At 38.2% G+C, this 24,781-nt stretch overlaps 2 protein-coding genes across 6 annotated transcripts in view; one reads left to right on the plus strand and one right to left on the minus strand.

Moving 5' to 3' along the window:
- Positions 1-11,631: 11,631 nt before the first annotated feature.
- Positions 11,632-22,432, minus strand: C1H4orf33 (chromosome 1 C4orf33 homolog). 5 transcript variants are annotated; one of them, XM_041125452.1, is made up of 7 exons: positions 22,349-22,386; positions 21,972-22,063; positions 18,601-18,790; positions 16,657-16,717; positions 16,414-16,465; positions 16,091-16,290; positions 11,632-14,402 (listed from the first exon to the last, which is right to left on the minus strand). In XM_041125452.1, exons 2-7 carry the CDS (start codon positions 22,053-22,055, stop codon positions 14,303-14,305), a joined length of 687 nt encoding a protein of 228 aa, XP_040981386.1. In that variant the 5' UTR covers positions 22,056-22,063; positions 22,349-22,386; the 3' UTR covers positions 11,632-14,302. The 5 variants fall into 5 exon arrangements, with proteins under 5 accessions (XP_040981386.1, XP_029878915.1, XP_029878895.1 ...); XM_030023055.2 differs by lacking the exon at positions 21,972-22,063 and having other exon boundaries at positions 22,349-22,432; XM_030023035.2 differs by lacking the exon at positions 22,349-22,386 and having other exon boundaries at positions 21,895-22,270.
- Positions 22,433-22,760: 328 nt separating this feature from the next.
- Positions 22,761-24,781, plus strand: part of SCLT1 (sodium channel and clathrin linker 1) — a 47,179-nt gene continuing 45,158 nt past the window's right edge. The window contains 2 exon segments of the mRNA XM_030018855.1: positions 22,761-22,940; positions 23,081-23,166. Of these exon segments, the coding sequence (XP_029874715.1) occupies positions 23,133-23,166 (34 nt within the window). The 5' untranslated portion in view covers positions 22,761-22,940; positions 23,081-23,132.

Genomic DNA, 24,781 nt, shown 5'->3' on the forward strand with positions numbered 1-24,781 from the left:
CTCTTCACATGGATCTCAATTGTTTCTAAGCACTGAACACACCCAGAATTCTCTAAGACTTCCTTACCCATTGTTTTCTCCATGTAAATAACTACCTTTTTTTCCACATATGTAGTGGAAAGTTATAGAAGAGGGGAGCATTGTCTGCAGAAAACTTTCTTCATCAGGATGCCTTTAATTCAGTAAAAGCTCAAAAATGCAGTCTGGATTTATTGTGTAAATTAAAGGGAAATGCAGTTCCTAATTAATGAGGCTATGAAGGCATGAAAACAATGTGAATTGTGTCCTTCCAAAAACCTGATCATTCTGAAGTTATTTTCCCTGAAAATTCTCTAATCTCATTGATAAGGACACAAATAAGAAGCCCTTTAATTCTTAAGAAAATGAAATAAAAATAATAATGCCAAGAGAAAAAACAAGGAAGAGTTAGTTTCAGATGGCATTTCATTATCCTTGCAGGATACTACTCACTGCAAAGTAGTCTCCTCTGGAGAGGGTTCCTCCATATTCAGTCAATCAAAATCACCTGAAAACACAATTTCAATTATAATGTTAAAACAAGGTCAGAGTCACCATTCACTAAATATTGAATTTAACTTCACATCTAACCTCTTACTCAGTCAGCAACTTGGCTGATCTATCCTAATTTTCCATCAGTAACAAAAACCACAGGCATATGCAGTCACATAAAAGATGGTGGTCTTCTATCCTCATGCAAACGATTGCAATAGTTACCAGTTCAAACTAAAATGGTATCCGAATTTAAATTATGCACAGACACACGGAGCATAAATCAAAACTTCATCAGCTAACTTTTTTGCTCCATCAGAAGTTAATTACTAAACAAGGAAACAAATCTAAGGACCAGATGTTTGTATTAATTTTATTAATTGCTCATAATACTGTATATAACTGGTAAAGAACTCTATATACAAATTTTAAGTCAAGTGAAGTTTCAGCAATCAACAACCTCACAATCAGTGCAATGTCTGTTTCAGAAACTAAGCTATAACTTTACTTAGTCAAAACTGAAGCGAATGATAGTTTATATAAACTCCTATCAACAAAACTAATAAAGGCATTTTAATCCAGGAGATTTTGCAATGGCCCTATCTTTTGGCAGCTATATGAACTTCTGTCTCGTTTTCCAAAAGTGCTTGCACTACTTGTGTATCTATCCTGTTCTAATTAGTTTTGAATGCATGGAGCAACTTCATCTAAAAGGGGGGGGGGGGACGACACACGACACCTGCATTTACAATAAACAAGCTTTTACAATGTTTGTGGTGAAAAAGACAGTGAATAGGCAGATGGAGATTCAAGTTACTGCCCCTATGAAGTAAAGAGGGGTACAATTTTCAGTCATCTGCATTTTGTTTAATAAGCAGTTGCTAGTCAATCAGCTGATGCATGTACCCAGCATATCAAGCAGATTACCCATCAGCCCCAATAGTGTGTGCATAGCTCCAGGAATAAACTATCTTCTGCTTAAGATAGGCATCAGAGGACAGAAAGGCACAGGGAGCACAGAAAACAAAACTGTAAAAAACTACACTCTGGGAAACTGTAAGCAATATGTTCGAATTATGCAACAAAGGATTCGTGGTTCATAATAAAGCTTGGTGTATATAATTTGCATCTTTGTGAGGTTTTTTAGTAACATGGCTCTGTAACTGTCAAGGGCTCTTCAGAGTCAGAAAGGAAGCATTCACAATTCCTAGAATACTAGATCGGACTTCTTGCTAATCACAAACTTGCAGATGCTGCTCAGCAAATCTCAGGCCCAAATTTGATTCAGATTACGGATGCTTGTATACTTTAAATCCAATCAATATGCAAAACATTATAGCAAGGCAATTCCAGCAGTTTTCTGGGAAAGACACAGCTGATTTAACAAAGCTGGAATGGACGTTTGAAATTACAACCTCATCATCTACCACAGATTTCCTCCCACACCCTGCGCAAACTTTGGCATGAGTTTTCTGGTTTCAGTTTTCAAATATACTTGCACTCGAGACTGCTTGATTCCAAACGGGCATTCCATGCTGTATGGTACTACTCATTGCAATTTATGCCCTGACAGATCTAATCATAGATATTAATATTCCAGAGTGGATAACAGGTGGCATCAGTTGTTTTCTTAAAAATATAGCTCTTCCAGTGTGCAACATCTCCTAACGCCCAGCCTTTCAGACTCACAAATCACTTCGGATTCTGCCAACTTTTAAACATTAGATATAAAAATAACCTTCAATACCAGTGCTAATAGAGCTTAAACAAATGTGAAAAGCTTCAGACTATCTTCTGCTTCAAAAAACATCCTAAGATGTCAAATGCAAGCTTGTAGACCTTACTGAAAGCTGATATGTGTGCAAGCAAAGCAACAGTTAACCTTTTCACCAAAAAAATCCAAGCATATTCCTGTTGTCTCCATTTGTGAGAAACAGATGACTGATACTCAGCTCAATCAGAGTCTGACAGCAACTACAAGCTCCTTAACTGTCATTCTTCTAACAAGACCTAAGATTCTTAAGTGATTTCTGATGCAGATAGAAGGGCTGAGGGAACATGGAACACAAATCCAATGGAAACTAGGCTTGACAAAACAGCTTGCAATTAGTGCATTCTAATTAGATCCTGAAAGACACCCAGCCATCCACAATTAATTCTATTCGTGATATGTCTTAGGGAACATCACAACTGAGATAGAAAAGACCACAAATGCCAAAAAATGTGAAAGCAATACTAGGTGGCTCCCATTATGTGGCCTACTGAAAAACAAAATACTCATCTTGTATAATACCTGGAATTAATTTTAAACAATCCAGTCCTTATGACCATAATTAGTTACATTACAGCTGCTGAAAAAAATAGACAATTAGTAGTCCTCATAAACTAGCCATTAACTTGTACCTATAAATGCCTGATTTTAAGAGCAGTATATTTAATAGTTTAAAAGAATCATTATGTTTGTCAATTAGCACCATCTTTTTTTAATTAAATCATCTCTCCGTGAATGGAGAAATAAAAATAGAGGAGATGTTTCATGAAGTTTAAGCAGAGCAGACAATTCTTCTGACTAAAATAATTTTTTAAAGGCTGTAATGGCTAAACCAGTGTTTTGAGCCATAAACATTGATACACAAGCTAAACAGAGAAAGGAGAGAAGTTGCACAGATCTTTGGACAAAGTTCTACTTTAAGGGGCTTATTCTGGTCTTGCTAATCAGGAAAAAAGTGGATTTCAGCAGAAAAAAACAGACATTGTTGAAAACTACAGAGGGTTTTCAGAATACATTTAAAAATCACAGAGGGGGAAAGTGTGAATAACCAAAGAGGGAAATTCAGCATCTCACATTACAGTGAACACAAAATTGGGTGAATACAGTCAATGCTTGTAATGTAATCTGTCCAACAGCCCCCATTTTAACAGATAAATTACACATCTTATAAGCAATGCTATCATGATTTTAAGCACTTCAGGCATTGTAGACTCAGGAGGATGAAAATAAAGACTTGGCACTGTGATACTAACACATGCAGAATGTGATTACTTTTCCCTATATCATTTACTAAACCTGCTAATTAATCTGGAGAGCCTCACCCAAGCATCAAATCCACAGATTAACTGAGATGGAAAGCAGTCAATTTAATTCTCTATTAGAACTAACTAAACAGGTGCAGAAATAAAAAAAATAAATTTCCACTTCTCATTAGCTCAGATAGTCTTTTCCAATCCTGAATGCTAAATCTCAATAAGTCTTGACACCTCAGAGATGTAACATGTGGAAATGGACTCATGTCTGAAGAAACTTCCAGTATATAAAAAAATCCCCTTCCTTCAAAGGAAGCAAGTGCCTTACATTTGCCAATACCTTAAACTGTAGTAGTTATCCCTTTTCCCTGACCCGATGTCCATGTCTATGTTCCTTTCTTTATGTCAACACTCATTCAACTGAACTTTATTTTGGTTTAGGGTTTTTGCAGGTGTTTTGGGGCTGGGTTTTTTCCCCCCTCTCAGAGAGAGGACCTGGGGTCAGGGGTGGGTGGGGAAAGGGCTTAGTTGCTTCTTTATAGCTGGAGTTGTTGTCTATACTGACTCAACTCGTGGCTGGAAAAATTCCACTGTGAGCACAAAAGGGATATCAAGCCAGATGCACTGGCAAGATAAAGATGCCCCCTCTTAAGCAGCAGCTTGCACTCAACTTTCAAAACCATATTTTATCCTAAAGACTTCACTAATGACCATCTCATCAACAGTATCCAAACAGATATAATACAGTCACCATCTCCTACCCAAAGAACAATATTACCATGTGACCTGACAGAGTTTGAAGTATGATGTCCCTTACAGGAAGATTTGACTCTCTTCCTCTCTACACAGATTATATCAACAATTTAAGAATTCAAATAAGATAGCCAGATCTATTTAACAATAAAAGGAAAATATGATTAACAGTAGTCTGAACAGTGATTTGTGATATACAGACTAGTATCACTTTACCTATTGTCCTCAAGGCAAAAGAGCCTGTAGAAGTGATTGAAGGGATCCATCAAAGAATAATCAAGGAGCATAAAAAGCCACTGTGGCATAAACTACTCAAGAGTTCAGAAGTGACCAAGTACTCTGCAGCCTTATATGTTTCATATTTAGTTTTTTGCCTATGACTATATGATCCTACACCACATTGAATTACATATACCACATGAACTGCCACATTTATTCTCTACTCTCATTTCATGTGATGGACAGCATGCATGGAATGAATCTGCTACCAGCAAGACTTCTGCATTTATTGCAGAAGTTGGGAATAATATCCAGAACAAACAAACAAAAAAAAAAAACCAAACCAAAAGGATGGAATTACAATGCAGTAACTTGAATGATATTGTGATAAATGGAACTGTATTTCTTCCTCTGACACAGAATTTTTATGTGATATTTGCCAAGTTATTGAAACCTAACTTTTCACAACTGACCACTAAATGTAATCCCATCCTGCCTCACATTCCACCTCTACAACTTCATTCATCAGGTTAAAATCTCCAGTACAGGTTAAAAGCAAAAACAATGAGAGGCTAGTCTTGTTCTTCATGGTCCACCAGACTACAAAAGACATATTTAGCACTTGGCTTTCATGGTGATCTGCTAACAGCAATAGAATATGAAAGTATTCCTGGATCTAAAGAGAATAGCCTGTAGAAGTCACTGAACTTTTTTTTTTTTTTTTTTTTTCCTGGCCCTATCTCCATTTCCTCTTTTCCCTCAAAGCTCTTTCCCTTGACTCTCCTGGACTTTTTGCCAGGCCAAGTCTACTCTCCCCTACCTTCCCTTAGTTCTTCAGTGATGTATCCCCAGCCATCCCCTTCTGTTTTCTTGTTCAGCTACTGTTACATTTTATATCCTTTTCTCAGAATTACTCTTCCTTCATAGCTCCACGTCCCACCCTGCGTCTCCCATCCCCTCTTCATTTCATGGTTCACACTCATCCCACAATAGCTAAGACTGAGCTTCCCAATTTCCTGAATTCTGGCAGGTTTCTTCTTACACTTCTCATTACCTTGGTTCAGCATGAGATTTTTGAGAACATCAGCAAGAAGAGCTGCTTTGTCCCTCAGTTGTAACACACAGTGCTAGTATAACTTACAAGTAATCAGAAACAACTGCAGGGAATTGGAAAACAATTCCTTCAGTTGAGTTTCCAGATACAAGAATAGCTACAGTGTTTCAGATCAACTAGCACAGTGGCCTTTATCCATAAGTACATGTCTAAAGCAGAGTAAGAACAGGAAGTAAAGAAAGCATATGCTTATCCTACTATACTCCCACCCTCCAATTATTTTCAGCTGAGGGGATTTCTTTAACCTGGTTTGATATTTTTAAAAACCTCCACTTCATCTTTCTTCCAAGTACCTTTCGCAGTCTCCCACTAAGTCCACAGAAACTTCTCAAACACACAGTGGCAATACAGTGTTATGAAAAGTACCGCCTTTCTCTGCTCTGAGTGTGGTACTCACTAGCTTCATATGATGGTCCATCCAAGTCAACCCCCACCCAGCTTCTCTTTACATTTTCATCCATCCAAACTCTATACAGCAACTTGTAGCCCTCTACCGCATCCTCAAACTTACTCTTCCAGGCTGAAGACAGCCCTAGCCTAACCAGTAGATATTCATAAAAAAAGCACATTCCCCATCACATAACCTGTCACCGGGAAGCAGAAAGACCACTCAACATTGAACAAGTCAAAGCCTGGCAATTCTACCTGCCAGTGGTGTATGCCCACTCCCAGCAGAATCTTCGGAGAATTCAGCTGTCAAGCTGAAAAAAGCTCTTTTGAAGTTTCCGAAAAGCTGTTTCACAGAGATTACAAAAGACAACTCCTGCCAATAAAATTACCAAATCTCAAGATTTCATTCTAGAAGTCATAAGAATTTAAGGAGGTACAAGACCACATTTTTGTCTTCTGACATCATGAACTACCTTCTTCTGAAACAGCTAAGTATTTTGCTGAAATTAAAGAAGGTTTGAAGTAGATAGCTGGCATAACAGGTTACAGACCACCCTGCTAACATTTAGGAAAGTAATATGCAACTTTAAAACAAGAACCAATTATTTAAAGTGCCAGACACAATTAAATATCAATACCATGGCTTGTATAAGCTATAAAGCACTGAGAAAGTACCAGTTTCCAAAATGTTTAATTTGCTGATGGAAGCAAACTCAGCAGTAAGAAGGAAGTGAACCAATTACATTGCCTAGAATTAAAGAGATCAATAATTTTATGATGGCTACTACTGGCACCAAGTTATAAACTTCATTGCCTGCAGTGACTGAGTTCAAGGGAACAAACTCATGAAAGGAAAGACAAGATTAAACTGGCAAAAAGTGTGTTCTACAGTGGGAAGTTCTGTATTTTAAAAAGGTGACGTCTGAAAATTCCTTTTTTTTTCCCCCTCAACAATCTGTTGCATAGTCCAAGAAAGCCATTGAACTAGTCTGGCTAGGTTTAAAACAGCAGTGAAGGCACAATAATTTAGCTTTTATATCAGTGCTATTTTAACACAATTTAGTTAGTTACAATTTACAACACGTGTAAGAATACATTTGTATTTGCAGATAAACTACATCACTGGCAGAGAGTATTTACACACATAGTCAGTGGTAGTCTATGGTATTATTTCTGAAAATGAATCAAACATATTTTTGTATGGTCATAGCTAGTGCAGATACAAACAGTGCCTCCTGAACCATCACTTAAAACCCTCCCACAGACCCTGCAGCTAAGGCTTTTGCTTGTTTTAAACCAGAATAAAGAAAACAAGCAGTGCCAAACAGTACGCTCTGATAGAACTAGCTTCTAGAACTGAATTCTCCCAATAATACTGATACTAATTTCAACAGATAGACAAGTAGATGGAAAAAGGCATAACTGCGATACACTTTATGTTAACCGTTGCATTGATCTCACTGGGACTATTTGTATGAGCATGTGTATAGCTGTTTATACAACCAGTGTAAATAAGGGTTCTATAATCAGGCTTAAAGCACTTCCCAGTACTTTTACTGAAGCACTGTTCAGAGACACTGTAGTAAACTAAAGCACGCACTGAAAGCAAAAGGAAGGAATCATCAATAAAATAAATGCAGGTTAACTATCAAACTTCAATAGCATTATTATAAATGTACCATAATTAAATGCAATGAAGTCAACTTTAGAGATGGCTCTGGCAGAATAGTTTTAAATTTTATGTGCAGCAAATTATGCACTGTGCTGTTCATATTTTGAAAGTATTTTACATGGTCAGAATTCAAAATACAACAAACGTTTTGTGCTGTGCCTTTCAGAGGCACAAAACACCTCAGCCTAGGAAAAAGGAACAGCAAGCAATATAGTACTTAACATCACATTCATCAGTATTGTATCATCACAGTGCTGGGCAGTATGAACATTAACTGACTCACATTTCTCATGAGTTAACTGGAACATATAATAAAGTAGCTATGCCAACCATAGCAAACAAAACATATAATCCAGCATGAAGTTAGAGCTTACTAGCTCTAACATCTCACTTGGCATATTAAATTATTTAAAAGTATACAAAGACATCAGCAAAATTTTACTCCCATTCAGAGCATTTGCATAAAAAAACCCCACTGTGCAGTGTCACTATATGCAGTGTTAGATTTTATCACCTACACTACCTGACAACCTAAGTTGCTCCACCTTTGCATTTAAGACACAAATTACTTCTGCCAGTAGGACACATTACCACTCAAGTTTTCTTTAAAGAAAACTTTCTTTTTGCATTTTTGTATGAAGAACAATTTTCTGTCCCTCTTAAGCAACAGTTTTCATGTTGTTTCACATTCTTCTCTAAGCTTCACTCCAGAGTGCTCATTCACACCACTCAAGCCTCACCCTTGAAAGGATGCACCATCTCTTACAAACCAGACTGTATTTAAAAAAAATATATTCCTTCAGAATAAAATATAGCCTTTTAGAAAAGTTTGCAAGAGACTATCCAAGACCAAAAAAAAAACCCCAAAAAAACCAAAACAAAAAAAAAAAACCCAAATCATTTGCATATCACAACACTAACATTTATATTACTGACTGACACTTCATGAAATTTATCTTCTGTTAATTTTGTCTGCAAATTATTTATAGAGACACTGCTGTAGGAAAAGAAACATTAGAACTGTAACTACACAGTGTGGCATATTGTTTCTTTTGATAAAGTCTCAAAAGAATCAAAATAAGCCATCATCAGCTTGACTGAAACATCTTTTTTCTAAAATCAAGGATATAATAAGAAGGAATGGATCTAGTTAAGGCTAACTAGGCTGGTAGCACCAAGGCATAGTTTTGATAACCTTCTTCTTCCCCCTAGTGGCAAGACACATAAAAAACAAGGTCTGTGGGAGCGCAGTCATAAGATGTTTTCAAACACCAACTCTACAAAGATTCACTGACATTATAAGTAGGGCTGAGTCATGTAGAATTCTGGTTTTCATTTTTAAGTTCACGAGTAATAAACATACTATCACAAGGAGCTTCGAAACGCACTTATGAGATAGAATTGTTGGAACAAACCTAAGTTCTCTTTACAGGTATATTTTTCATTCATGAAGGTCAGTGTTTTTGTTTTCCAGGTTATTCAGTCTGATCATCTTGTAAGTAAGAGGTTGCAACTATCCAAATCCACATTTTGCCTCAACTGCTCAAGTATTTACTATGAAGATTTGAAAAAAAAAAAATTAAAAACACATTACAGCAAAGCTGCTCAGCATTTCATTAAACTTAGTAAATCAAATACCACAATAGTATAGACTAGGGCAGATAATTCTATTGCCTGATAGACAGGGGGGTGGTTGTAGCAGAATATAAGAACTAATTAAAATTTTCTGCTGAATTACCTGGCCACAGTGGGAAAAACACACCTAGTAGCATCGAGCACTATGTAAGCAATAGAAATATATCCATTATGTCAAATGGAATTTTAAGCAAGAGCAGTGTTTTTGAGCTCGCATTCTGCTTCTCTTTAGGATGAACATTCTCACAACAGAACCTACTGAACTAGAAAATGGATTAAACCAGAATTGTATTTTCAGAGGCAATGACAAGTTGATACTACACACTACTTCCTTGTGTTTCCAACTAACCCTGGCATTAAACTTTGGAAAACTCCATCCCTTATCCTTTGTGTGGGATCTTCTTCTGAAAAAAGACAGGAACAGAGGAATTATTTCCTCAAGTTTCAAAAAAACCAAACCAAAACAAAAAAAGCAGCACTACTGAAAACATGGCTCCTCACACATTTATGTTTTATATATACACTCTGTCTCCTAAACTTCTTACCTCAAGATCACTAACACTAGGGCATAGGTCTATGACATCTAAGCTCACCTCTGTGACAGCACCCAGCACCTCATATTCCTTAAGTTCCACACATTTCCTAGTTTCCTAATCAAAGTCTAAAGGTAAGAGGTTATATGTACCACTGCTGAAGTTAAGCATGCACCAACTGCTTCAAGTATGGGGCACTACAACTACAGGATAAGGACTAAGAGATGATTTCTCGTTTTCATCAATTTGGGTGCTACAGCAAGGAACTGTTTCCAGATGTTCACGTTCACACTTCTGCAAGAATCTAGTATCTTTTGAGGCTGTCTGCTCCTCTGATTCAGCTGAAATTAGCTAATGGATTTAAAAACTGTTGTGGTAGTGGGGGAAAAGGTGATGACAACATTGCCAGAAAGACAAGAAGGTAATGCTACCCCAAAAGTCTCACTTCCTTAGGAATTCTGGCTAAATATGGTAAAATAATTGAAAATTGGCACAACATTGACATTTTCAGTGAAAATGTCACACTTAAGGTTACCTAAAGCCTTTGCAGAGCTAAAAAAAAAAAAAAAAAAAAAAAAAAATCAAAAACTGTGCACTCCCCAGTGGGTATTCCCCCATTTCCAAAGTAATAAAATTCCTGCATCTTAGACTCAGTACATCACATGATGTAACTGGCACAAGGCCAAATATTATCCAAAGGAAACATTTATGAGACAGGTTGATTTTTTTTTTTATTTTTTTTTTTTAAGAGAGCAATGGATAAGAAGTGTTCACAGGGTTGAAGTGCTTAAATCCATTTCAAAGTGAAATGGATTTGTGGATAGACTGCTTCCATGATCTGTGCTTTCTATCATGCAGCTCTGCATTTTATCAAATTGATATCCTCCATAAAGCATATCCAGTGTGACAATTTAGAAAATTTATCTGTATTATTCTTGATACAAGTTTGACATACAAAACCAGCACAATGCTGAATACCTCAATATATGTATGCATGTACATACACACACTGAGCTAGACTGGATTGAATCACATTCCTTCTATATCAGGATTAATAATTATTGAACATGTACTTAAATGGAACTCATGCAGAACAGAGTTTGTTTTGTCTTCTCCTCCTGTCATCAAAAAGAGAGGCAATTCAGGAAATACAGGCTACAATTGGCCTCCACAGTGTAAAACAAGGCCTGGTTAAAAGCAGATCAGAGCAAGAAAGCTACAAACTAGCTAGTCATCTCAATGCACATTGATACCCGTCCCTGCAAAGTCGCGGGAGCTTTAAGTGATTCTGGCAAGCATTGTATTGTCCATTGATGAGCCACGAATTCACTAGTATGTGGCGAGACACTGTGCTTCCATCTAACATATGCCTTACATAGGACTCCCTCCTACAGTTAAGTTTCTACCAAGGGATTAATTTAACTTTAAACCTTCAGAAACATGTCAGCACAGAGGTTCCAACTCTGCACTCCATGAACCCATATGGAAACCTCTGATAAAAGCCAGCACTTACAGTTCAAACAGACTCTTAAAGCTTAGAAACATACAAGTGAACCAACTGACAGTAGCATGGAGTAGCATGCGCCTTGAATAAAGCCTGTATGATAACTCCAATCTTCAGAAGCATCTAGCATTATATTTTGTACTGCAGAGACAATTATTTTACTTTAAATTACTTATTCAGGGAAAGTAATATATTTCCCTCAAAGTTTATAATTTGCATCCAAAGTCAAATCTGAAGTTGTCAGTTTGAAGTGGGAATGAATATGAGATGAAGCCTCTGAATAAGTATTTGATTTACTGTCCTTTACATACAAAACATCATTCATCACGTGAAAACAACCTTTGTGAGAAAAATAGTAAACTCATTCTGAACCTTTGCATGCACTTTTTTGACACACTGTTTAAAACGAAGTCTAAAAGTTTAATGAAATGGTTTTTGCTTTTGACTGAAATTTCAAAAGCAGCTTTGAGATGTCACTATCTGGAAGATGTTTTTAATCAATATTTATTGGATTATTCAGTATTTCAGACTGATGTCATCCTTTAGAAAAATGTACATGGATTGAAGGTAGAAAAGAAGCCAAACAATTGAATGTACAATACTTATAATTTTCAACAGATGGCACCTTATAGCAAGGAATGTATAGCATCTAATTAAAAGAGAGCAAAAACAATTGGATGGCTCAGTGCATTGACGTGCCAAAGTCTGCATCTGAAAAAGCCTAATATCCTTAAATTTGAAAGTATAGTTCCATAAAACTGAAAGTAAAAAGAGGGAATCTAAAGCCAAAAACTCTGAAGTAACATTCGATCTCAGATATTAATCACACAGAGATGTTCTCCACAAAGGCAGGATATTCCCATCTTCTCTTCTTCTCAGGCAGAGTTTACAGGTAGGGTTAAATTTAGAGACAACAAAGAAAACATGACCATCAGACTATGGTTATTATTGCGTACAAGCTCAGAAGAGAACAGAGAATCCTTTTACTAATACGACTTAGAGTGCAGCCTTGTGCAAAACTTTACAGGCATTTTGATGTCTAAAGGTACACAGAAGATTTTTAGAACCATTTATGAGCTAAATAAACAGGAAAGTCCTGGGAGCATTGTTGTCTCCGAGTTTCAACTCAAGTTACACTTTTACATTGTCTGTTGTATTATCTGAGTGGAATGTGCTTACTAATGAGAGTCAGAAAAGGCAAACTGAGAATGACAACATTTAGAGAAATCCATGGGGAGCTAACAGTTATCTTCAGTTACCTAATTGGTAGTTATAGAGAGAAAAAGTCACTCTTCCTGGAGATGCACAGAGAAAAGACAAAAAGCAATGGACAGAAGTTACAGCACAGGAAATGGCAATTAGGTAAATTTTCATAACAGAACTAGTTGAGTATTGAAACAGGCTACCCAGAGCATTTGAAGCTCCATCTTTGGAGTTACTCAAAACTTGACAAGGCCCTGAGCAAACTCATCTAGCTTCAACAATAGCCCTGCTTTGAGCAGGATGTTAAGACTACAAGAACACCAGTCCCTTTCAGGAACTTGTAGGATTCTGAATTGTTCAGTAGAAAACGCTACACAAAAGGATGAGACCCAACACCACATCCTCAGGGCATAACTTTTGAAAGATACTCCCTCAGTTATGACTGAGCCATATTCTCTCGGACTCCCAAAACAATCCTTCTCACAAAGGTAGAGAACACAACCACCTTTTACCCTGTGATAATGACATTTCAACAGGATGCAGGAAGTCCTCTTTCTAGTAAAGGACTGAGGACCGTGTCTTGGTCTGAAACCTCGTTCTGGACTAAACCAAAGAAGTTTGATTTTAAAGTCACCTATTTTTCAGATGTAGGATCTGGTTAGCAGGTAAGCTTCCCGTTTTCTAAGTTAATTTATATAGGATCAAGTCAGCAGCCACAATCAAGCAGCACTTACTATGCCAGACAAAAAAGGAGCATCTCATTTGTAAATCCTGTGAGAGTTTACAGGTTAGATGTATACTGTTGGATGTTAACAGTACTGTTAAAAACATTCATGCCCATAAGTATAAAATGTAGGCACATACATTTAGAGTACTTCCAATATTAGGTGGCATGCAAGCAAAACTCTCATACATCTGAGCTGAATCCTTAAGGTGATGTGATAAGGTCTTGGAACAAACGAGTTTTTGTAGGCACACAACTATATCAAAAGGTTATACTAAACATTATTTGTCCCAGAAACTTTTCCTGGAATACATAAAACCTTTTGTAAATCTATCCTCTGCACCTAAAAATCACTAGAAATTCCACAGAGAATTTGAAGGGGAGAGGTGTGCTAATAAAGTAATAGAGATTAAGTTCCCCCCACTGTGCAAGGGAAAACTTCAGGTATAGGAAGGCACAGGAAAGGGTAGTGTTATAACTCCACAGCATCTTGCAATGCAAGTACTGGGCCACAAAATGCCATGATAGCTATATTCTTTTCTGTTCCTGAAGGAGGCATTCTTTCTCCTGACAGCAATCAAAAAATTTAGGCACATAAGAATCTCATTCAACAGCCAAGAAACAAACCAGCAGCAGTCAAAATACAGCAGAAATGCAGCAAGTACAGGAAACTGAAAGATTCCAAGCCAGATATTGGCCTTGTCACGCTTAGAGTTCTCATGAAAACACAGCTGTAATTTTAGCACACTTTCTCCCCTTCATTAGTAGGAGCAGGTTCATCTCTTGCACAGATGAAAAACTCCATACCCAGATGAACTGAAACACAAGCTGTTGCATACTTCATAGGTTCAGAATCAACTGGCCCAGATACTTTACAGTTGATTTTAAGATTGATCAATGATTTTGGTGTCAAGGAAAGCCTTAGTAATCTGATATTTACAAACTCTGCTCAGAATGAAGAAGTTTTTTCCATACAGCTTCATCCAACCTTAGTGCTTTAAAAATTTATGCCTCAATCCATTTAATTAGTGAGAGACTTCCATATATCTGATTCAGGCTGCTTCCAGTCTTCTCCCATTAGTCCTTTCAGGTTCAAATCTTTGAAAAATTCCAGGCGATGACTGTAAAGAGAGGAGAAATAAACAAAAAAGTTGTAAGTCTTATAGTATGTGTCTTAATAAAAGGCAGCAACCTCAATAGGTTTAATTAATTTTTATTTTCAGGTTTTCTTGGACAGGAATGTAACCAGCATTCCATGTGTTCATTTTCCAAAACTTGAGTTTATAAATAAAAAACCACTACTGTGTTTCTGAAAACCTTGTACTGGAAAACATAGGGCAAAATCCTCAGCTATGAACAAGTATCACGCAGCAAAATCCTCAGCTATGAACAAGTATCACGCAGCATAAAGTGAAGTTAACAAAGCTCACCTTTTAAACTCCCTCAACTTACGTTGCCTGGAACTGCAGTCACAGCAAAAGCACAGTGACCCTGTTTTGTGACTTATCCACACTCCAACAGAGTAAAAATTGAAAAATTGTATCACAGGAATATCCTTTCATTACAGAAAAGAGTAAGACTGGATAGGATAATGAAGGCAGTAAATATATTTTTGCTGTAAGACTAAAAGTCTTGTTTTCTTTTAAACATTATGAATCAGTTCTTGCTAAGGATTTCTCCTTTAGGCTACCATAAAGACACAATAGAAGGAAGACACTGAAGCCAATTGCTAATTAATACATGAAACAACTGCCAAGCAGTAGACAGAACATCTGACACTACACTAATCATTTAAAAAGGTAAATGGAATTCTCGTATTAGGAAATCATTTGTAAGAGTAAAGACAAACTAAGAGCAATGAAAGTAGCAAGGAGCAACCTCTTCACATAATTGCATCTGCTACCAATGCCTGAAAAAGTCAAGGGGTTTTTTGGAAGGGGTATTATAGAAAGAATAGAAAGAATCCCTTCCTGAAAAATACTACAGCCATTTTCCAGTTAACCACAGAAAAATAAAAGTATCTATTTCTTTCGGACACTGATAAAGAGAATGTATTTTATTATCAATAGCTTAGAATTTTTTTAAATAAACAGTTGCAGAAGCTAAGTTTTTCTTAAATAAAGGCAAAAAAGGTAACTTAACTAAAATGTACTTTACCTGGCTGTCATCCTATGTTGAGTAACAAGTTTGCATAGGAACTATAGTGTACCTTCTAGAGCTAGTTCATTTATACAAATGCCCAGAAGTAGCAGTTTTTATCAAATCATCTCAGCCTCACAGTCAAAGAAAATAAACAGGCCCAAAGCACAATTTAAAAATCAAGATATTCTAGTTTTTCTGTTGATATTGGGTATCCTTTTATTATACTTTTCAGTTTAGTCTGCATTTTCAATTTTTTCTATAATATGGAACCATCTGTAGAGGTGAGGTTGCTTAGAACAGTAGGGGAGAAGCAAAAGAGATTTACTGGAAATGTATCTGGTGAAATTAACACTAAATGGCATTTCAGAAGGTGCTGGAGGCAAGGAAAAAGTAGAACAACCTATCTATGATTTAGCTGAGGAAGGTGATAAAACAGATGCCAATGGTGTTGAATGCATCATTTTCTATGAACCTAGGGGATAATATAGAAATCAAGCACTAATTACAGCTATCTGCCACAGTGCTTTATACAACGTACAGTACCAATGGATCTGGGGCTAAGCAGTATAATTAAAACACTAGTGGCACTCAATCTGAAAACCAGATTATCTTTACGTATTCCAAGAATAGTGCAACTATATTACAAAAAAGCTAGTTTTATGCTTACAAATCTGGTTTCTGTCCTTCCTGTAGTTCATGTCGAGGCACAGGATGAAGCGCTTCATATTTTCTCTCTTCTCCTGAGCCATGAATTGCAAAAGCATTGAATTTGTTAGTGCATGGTGGAAAATAATTCCATGGAAGATAAGCTTTACCCTCCCATTTGGTTTTCATTCTGGTCACCTCAAACTCTAAAGGAAGTTCTTCCTGTTAAAGGAGGAAAAAAAAAAAAAAAAAAAAAAAAAGAGGCAATGTCATCTTCCAATCAGGCAACAAGTACCTAGAACCAGTTAGTTTTTCTGTACATTATGAATGTGCTTGACCACTTACTTTCCATACTCTTCTTTTGCCAGAAAGCAGCAGCAACAAGTGTTGTCCATGGCTGTCAAAAAATCAGAGCACAATTTTCTTAAACTGATACCAAGTTATTAGTGTACTGTTCTGCCACAAATATGTATATTCCCCATACTGGAACAATTTCTGTACCCAGTCTTCCTCATACGTCTATCTTAAAAGCATTAGAACTGGAAATGCAAATTTAAATTTGTGACTTGTTCAGAGTGCTGTACTTACGGACAAAGTTCAACTTCAAAATACTGTTCAGTTCTGTCACTCAGGAAAAATGCTTCTACAACTAAAAAAAACAGGCTGTCAGTATTTCATGTTAACTGTTTTGTAATATCCTGAGACTTTTATAACCCACTAAAACAATTCTGTTTTCATGATTTTTGGCCTGTGCCATGCCAGAGCTTGACTAGCTGTGTACATGCTACTGACAGCTTCCTAACTATTCAAAATGCTGTGCCATAATTGTAAATTCAAGAGCTTTTATTTTTAATGCCTATCATCATACAGAGCTTTATAAAGCTTTTATTTACTTTACCAATTCCAGTTTGGAAACACTTATCTTGATGCAGCAGAAAAATACGGCAAGTCTGCTAATGAATATTAGCTGTCCATGGAGTAAGAAAAGCATCAGCACACAGCTATTTCACCTAGTATGCTTGCTGTGAGCAAAGCTGACCAAGATAAGAGTGACCTCAGTCAATCACACTCACAGCAGGCACTCCAGGTAGAGCACTTAAGTGCAGAAGTCTTGTGTGCTGGTAGCCTGAGGATTCAGAGCACCAAAGACTAGGAAAAAAAAAAAAAAGAAAAAATATGAAAAGAGGAACATACACTCACAGAAGAGCTGACACCCCATAACTAAGAGTGCTAAATCTCAGAAATAGTAAGAAAGCATTCAGCTCTTAAATGGTTTTGCCCTGTAGATGGCCGATACTTTGGACAGGGGATTACTGTTCCAGGTGTACCTGAAAGCCACGTGTGACTGTTGAATCACCTTTCGGGACCACAAAGTAGAACTATAAAGGTGTTTTTCACAGCAATGACATTATTAGAAAGCTTTAATTAGAATCACAATTAGATATGATTGATAATGTTATTTATTTTTACATAAGCCTATTTAGTACAGCAATATCAAAGAGGTGCTAATACTGCTTTAGCAGAGCTTTAATCAAAATAGTTCAATAATCAGGAAGTAGAGAACTGCTGGAATCATTAAATTCTTGCATTATTCAAAGCACCAGGTAAAAGTGACAGTATTGACAGGAATGAGAAAGAAAACAGCATTACTATAAGAATATTCCCCATTCCATTAGGGTACAATTTTGAATCATTTTATCAGCTGCTATTTCTTTGTTTCACACCTTCCTATTTGTCAAATAGGCTCTGGAAAACTGATTAAAATAGACATATATTTTAGCTATTGCTCTCTACTTCTTAAAGCAAAAGTAGAACCTACCTTTAGGATTTCACTTCCATTTACCTACTGCAAATGCATTTATATATATGCCACAAAATTATTTTGATATTCAAATATGTCAAGCCTCTGTTATTCCACAAATTATATCAGCAACCCAGAAACTAAGTTTAAGTGCCTATACTATTGACAGGATCAGGAAGAGTCAACCTCATCATTCTTGAAATCAACGCAGCTCATTGGACTCCATTTCTTTATGGCCACCGAGTGACGTAACATATTTCCTTCGTTTCCGAGTCATTTGTATTGTTGCACTGCTATAAAACAACCACTCACCTTACAGTCAGTAGTGCTAGTGATGAAAATCAATTCACCACCTAGAAAAAGAGCACCACTCTTGATACAGTTTGGGGTAGTTTTCAGCTGAATATAGCATGAGGCTTATAGTTACTCAAGGAGCCGTTTAAGGGTAAGGCAGTGATTACAACTAAATTCTTTCCCAGTATTCTTTCCCAGACTGCTCAGGATATAACAGAAAGGAAAACTTTTACTTTGCATTTCAGATCTGATCTTTAAAAGCAGTACTGTGACCAAAGAAACGGAATTGAATTATATGTCATACACTCACAACTGTTAGATCAGTTTGAAAAAATAACCATCAGGGACTCTTAAATAAAGACGAGGCATATTAACTACAGAGGAACATCAGTGTCTACACAAACAGTATATATTTGCAGCAGAACAGTTACACTTACCCTCATAGTCCCACAGTCTACTAAAAGGTTTCCCTGGCTCTCCAAGCGGTGCTGGAGGGTCATTAAAGAAGGGAGCATTAACTTCCATTAGCAGTCCTGCATTGTTCGACTTCAGCCCAATTGTTACTGGCTCATGGCTCACAGGTAAACCATCCCAGGTGTGTTTAATTGTAAATTCCATCTTCATATACTACATAAATGAGAAAGGAAGGTTCTGTCAAAGAAGACCTCAGATTCCATTTCAGCACGAACTGCACTGTTTGCTTGTCCAGAAAAAAAGCACACTTTTGCACAAAGTCAATCATCAAATCATGTTTTTAGACATCAGAAGAACTGAAATAGTTTAGCTTTATAAAGCAACTAAATAAAGAGTTACATGAATGCTTTTCATAGGTTTTTATACCTGCATGGTTACAAATCACTCTCAAGTCTTACCAAGCTTAAGGCATTTCAGTTATGTACCTAAATAAACACCTTCCAAAACCATCAGAAGTATTTACCAAGAAAACAGATAAACAAAACAAAGTCTCCACTACATTATCTTAGATGATTTGGTAACATGAGAAAAACAGATTGAGAAAAACCTTTCATGAATCTGAGATGCAAGAAAACGAAACAATTAGCTAAAGCTTTCCTTCATGGTCATTGCAAACCAGCCAAACTAAAGGATTTCAAGGAAAACTGCAAGCACACCTTGTTAAACACATTGAACGTTTGCAGAGCAGCAAGAACAGAGACTACTGCACTCCAACAGCTGTTTTTACTTAGAAATAACTGTACAAACCTTAGGAATAGCCTTAATCTATTTAATAAGCAAAAAAAACCAGCGGAGCCCAGTTTCCAACAAGTTTATGGCCCCTTACCCCTCCCCTCCTCACTATTATGAGTTCCTTCCCATCTCCACAAAAGTGATCCTTGATTTGTTCCCTTACACATCTCCTAGCCGTACAAGAAGGGAACTGGCAGCACACAGCCTGACTGAGAATTATGCACATGCCGTTAAGTCCTGTGACCAGAGAGGTTCTAGCTCAGTAGCTAAATTGTAACCACGTTTCCTGCAGTGGGGTACACTAAATCAGGTTATTCAATCTCTACCCAGATACCCATTTTCTTGGGACTCACAGAAGGTAAGCATAACTTACCACATTCCACAGGTGTTATCAAGAGGTGTAGTACATGAGACAGAAAGTAACCACATGCATCACACTTCCCTATATGCCACAGCCTTGCTCTTACGACTACACATTAACTGTGTCTCAAATCCTCTGCAACAGTCACACCAGCCAGTTTCCCTGCACTGATGTTCATGATGAAAAGCACCAGACCTCCTCTCTTTGAGTTCAAGTTGGTAAAATAGCTAGAATGACATTAGGTTAAGTAGATATACTCACAGTGAAGGAGATGATGATCTGACCAAGGAAGTGTGACAGATTAGAGAAAATTTGAAGCAATAGATTTAGTAATTAGACACCTTAATTTAAGAAGTCCAGTAAAAAAGGAAAGTCAAATATGGGACTATCACTTTTGACAAGGTTATATTTAAATAAACTGAAAACTAATTAAATTCTTATGTCAGCATTTTAACTGCGTGATATGCTAGACAAGCATCATCAGATGTGCTTTATGCAAGAGACCTGAGATAGCGCTAGAAACTATGAAAGACTACCATCATTAAAGTTCACTCCAACTCAAGGAGCAAGTTTCTGGAAGCAAGATGACACAAGTTGAAGGAAAACAGTGTACAAAGCATGGGAGAGAAGACAACCAACAGTGTCCTAACAGCATTCTTAAGCCAGCAGAAGCTGGCTCATAGTCCAGTATTAGCAGTTAACTCAAACAGGCAAAGCTAAATCACCCACAGTTTAAAACAAAAAGAGAGAACTAGTAAGAAAAAGTATTCTGGGCAAGTACAGTGACACTCTTCTGCAAGAATTACAATGTACGCCACCAAATAAAAAAGCGGTATGTTAAATAACAAGTCCCATTCACAACACAAACAGCTGCTGAAACATATCCAATGGGCTATATAGCCTTAAACTGATCTAGAAAAAATTCATCCACAGGAAATGTGGACAAGTGTTGTGTTTTTAATTTTCTAAGCTGCAAACACTGAGCAGCAGGAGCATGAAGTATCCACAGATGGTTAAGACCATTCCTAGCGTTTTTTGAAAAGAACAGAATTCCTGTAAATGCAGTGCACATGCTTTACACACACTTACTGTGAAAGGAAACAAGACAGAATTCCACAAGCAGGATCACTTACTCAAAAGAGTGAAGTTTAAGAGTAGATGGGTGCAACTAAGAAAGTTAATAAAGTGTTATGAACCCACTTTTACTACACCATTAAATTAACGTTATGCACTTACAAGTCAACGTTTCCTTCTGTTATTCTATTTTCAGTTTGTGCTAATATATTTAACTATTTCCATTCACTGGTCAAGGCAAGTATCTCAAACACCTATTTGAAAATACTGCCAGATTTCAGGAGTGGTTTAAAATAATATAGCCTTCTAATAAAAGTAGCCTGGGAAGATCTTAAAATCCAGGGAGAATTACATGACTAGCTATTACAATTCCTGACTGAAGTAAGCAATGTGAAGCTTCTTCTTGTGCACAAGATTTAAAAAATTGTCTCAGGAAAAGAGTCACAACATACCAAGTTTTAAAAAAAAGCAGTGAAATAATAGAATCTGCTAAACAACTTTAGACACACTACTGTAACTGTAGTGTCTAAAATGAAGATGAGACAAGATGCATCACAAATTCCTATTTGTACCTATATGAGAGACAGATTACTTTTTTTGGTAAAAACCTTAACTCCTCCAGGGACAGCTTACAGTGTACTGAAACGAACATACTGAAGATTTAGCCCATTGTTGTAAACCAATATTACTCTTGAATTGAAGAACACGCAAGTTTTAAAAGAACTATAAAGCTTTAAGGAAAATTGCAAAACATTCACTAGCTTTTGTTAGAGGTCTACCTAGTGCTAAGGTTGCTCAATTTACAGGACAGCAGACCTAAGATTTTCCAAATTAATGGCCCTTGGTGCAAGTTTTAAGTTTATTACATTGCATGGGCTTAGATAAGCTGCTTACTAGCATGCTTTTAAATCATAATAAAACCAGCAACACATAGCAATGGCATAAAAGTAAATTAAAACAGGAAGAGAAGACCTTTCATTACCTTTTAACACTAGACCTCAGCCAGTTGTTAATACAGTGTAAAGAGATGTAAACGCTAAATGAAATAGGTTTACAGCAAGTACTTTCTCAGCCATTTAAAAGCACTCACACTGCATGGCCACAAGCTACCCCGAGCTGACAGCACCTGGCTGATACACCCAGACCTCAGCCACATGAGCGTCACACCTCACCAGCAAGGAGAAAGCTGCTGCTGCTCGTCGCTGTGATCACCTCATGTCTCTCCTTATCGAGAGGATTGACGTCTTCCATCCCAAACCCTGCCGACGTCGGTAACAACGACAAAACCAAGGAGGAAGTAATTACGCTAGCGTTTTTCTTAATTGCTCCAAGAGGACAGGGAGAAAGTTGGCAACCGAGTAAGAAACAGCAGCTTTTAATGTAGCTAAGACTTCATTCTTAGACAGAGGCACGAGCTCCCAGAGGGCTCGAAAATTCCCGGTTTCGGCTCCCCCCCCCCTCAGCCACTAACAGCAGCAGCATTTCCTGAAGAGAAATTCAATCCCTAAGCTCCTCAGACAAGTTTAACAAGAGATTTCTCACACCTCCAAGCAGCCGCTGCGACTCCGAAAAGAAACTCGGCTCCCCACACAAACTCAGCCTTCCCCCTTCCCCCGCCACAACCCCCAGCCCTGACCGGCAGCCGCTCACCAACGCGCATGCGCAGACTCCCTCCCTCACCCCCGCCCAGCCCGCCCCTTTTCCGAGGTTGGCGGGCTCGGTCGCTCCGCTGCCACGTGACCGGCGCGCTGCTTGGGGCCGAGCTGGTCGCTAAGGGAAAAGGCGGCGGCGGCGGCGGCGGCAGCAGCAGCAGCAGCAGCAGCAGCAGCTCCTCGCGGGGCGGGTAGGTGGGCGCGCGCCGGCCCTCGCCGCGAGGCAGGCCCCGTCTTCGGCCGTTAGCCGTGATGGGGGCGCGGGGCCAAGTGGGGTTAACCGTCGCTGAGGCGGTGTGGGTGGTTGGGTGCCCTCAGGGCCGGCCGCCGCCCGGGGTAATTTCTTCCTCTCTAGGCGGTGGTGGTGGGATTGCTGCGCCGGGCTGAGGGGAAAGGGTAGGTGTAGAGGGGGAGGCCGTGGTTACTGCCTCCGTCCCGGCCAGCTGCAGCCTTACAAAGGCTTTACTTAACGAAGTGGGAGCCGGTAGGTGAGGGGAGCGCGTCCCCGGTGTTTGGAAGTTATTGTCTCTCACCTTCCTTATCCGCCGGTAGAGGCGAAAGCCCGCCGGGTAGCGGGGGTTGGCGAGCGGCTGCAATAACCGGCTTTCCCTCGGGTTGTTGCAGGTTTTTGCTGGGGAGGAACTCTCAGCGGCGGTGAAGGTTTTCCCCTGGAAATATGGCCACTGAGCTCGGCAGTGGGGGAGAGCCAGGTGAGGTCTCGGCGAGCGGTCGGCTTCGTGGGCTGCCTGCCTGCTCCCGACACATCGCGGGTTGGCTCGGGTGCTGCTCCGGGGCTGTTTGAAGGACGGAGCTGAGCAGCCGAAGCCTGGACCCTGCCTCTCCGGAGCTGGGGTCAGTTTCTACAGAGGGTAGAAACCCTTTTGCCTGTGGTTGTAGCGATGAAGATTGATATTCTGTAGCTCTTCTAGTGTTCGCTATAGTGAATAACAGCATCGAAGCTACTTTTTAGTTAGCTGAAGACTAATAATTAAAAGCTGCTGATGAGGGTGATAGCCAAAAACATGTGCATTTTGTGTGATAATGCCTCTTTTCTCCAGTTAAGAGACCACTGTGTTTCCTATGCTTGTCTTCCACCTGAAAGGCAAAAAAGCTGTCTTGCCAGGTACTCATAAAACTTCTTTTACAGACTAAAATCAATATTTTTAATTCTGTGTTACTTGTTACAATTTTGATTATTTTAATGTAAGCTTAATATGACTGAATCAGAGTACACTTTAATTCCTTACCAGCAAAATACTGGCAAAATTACTTCTACACAGTTTATATTACTATAACTAAGGAGTGGTTTAGTGTGTAGTCCCAAGAATGTTACTTTCACTAATTAGTGTTGTGGGAAAACTTGATAGCACAGCAGGAAGTAGGATGAGATCACAGTGCATAAAGTGCTATGGCTGTGCATCACTCAAAAAATCAAAATTTCAATTGGTATTAAACTTTGTGTGACAGCTTTGGGTGGCCGAAGGTGAAAAAACAGCTCTTGATTCCAAGGACCGTAGTAGCAGAAGAGCTTCTGCCTGAGCCAAGAGTCATCCTGGCTCAAAAGCCCGTATCTTTATCAAGCTTTGCATGAGTATTTATTATACTGTGATGTGAACAAATCATGGATTTTCAAATATTGGTATTTTGCTTTTTTATATGTATCTAATTTGTGTGAGTGTAGCTTCTTTAGTCTGTAAATCTGTAGGCTCTAAATAGAGCTCAGACTAAGTTCACTGTGAAGTGATAGGAGTTGCCTTTTCTATCAAGGAGTTTAATTCTCTCTCTTAAAAAACTTTATACATTTTGAAAGGTGCCAAATGACAAATTTGAAGTTGGCTTGTATGCCAACTGAGACATAAGTTATTTGAGACCTGCTGTAAGTCTGATATATGTATTGATATTTCTCCTGTTTTATGAATGTGAAATTGAAGTTCTAAAATGCTGAATGTGTGTAATACACACAGGAAGAGATTCTCTAAGCATTATTATTGTTAATGTTGTAAGTATTTGTTGTGTTAAATATGTAGCTGTAAAAAAGGTTCTCCAAATGAAAAGCTAGTCTCTGGCACTGATCAGTGATAAATTGAGTTTTATGTGAATGCATTTTGAAGTATCAGCAGCCAACCCTACAAATAATAATTCCTCCATTTCAATACATATTTTTGTGATACTACTGAAGACATACACCTTTTATCAGAATGTATTTAATGATTCACTGTTGAAGGTGAGTATGTCTGTAAGGGGTGTTTAAGATTTGTCCCCTTTTGTAGCTGTGGCCTCTCATGTTTGCAGACTGCTTTGGCTGTTGTGGGCTGCTACTTTTCC

The sequence above is a fragment of the Aquila chrysaetos genome, chromosome 1, assembly GCF_900496995.4.
Source record: "Aquila chrysaetos chrysaetos chromosome 1, bAquChr1.4, whole genome shotgun sequence".
Classification (NCBI taxonomy): Eukaryota; Metazoa; Chordata; class Aves; order Accipitriformes; family Accipitridae; genus Aquila; species Aquila chrysaetos.

Bases quoted from the DNA above. Each gene is read 5' to 3' on its own strand.
- C1H4orf33 (XM_041125452.1), bottom strand. From the start codon at position 22,055: ATGGAAGACGTCAATCCTCTCGATAAGGAGAGACATGAGGTGATCACA. The intron at 16,466-16,656 runs GTAAGTACAGCA...ATTTTTTGACAG, and splicing joins TTTGAAGTTGAACTTTGTCC to CCATGGACAACACTTGTTGC. The intron at 14,403-16,090 runs GTAAGCATAAAA...CTCTCTTTACAG, and splicing joins GAAGGACAGAAACCAGATTT to TCATCGCCTGGAATTTTTCA.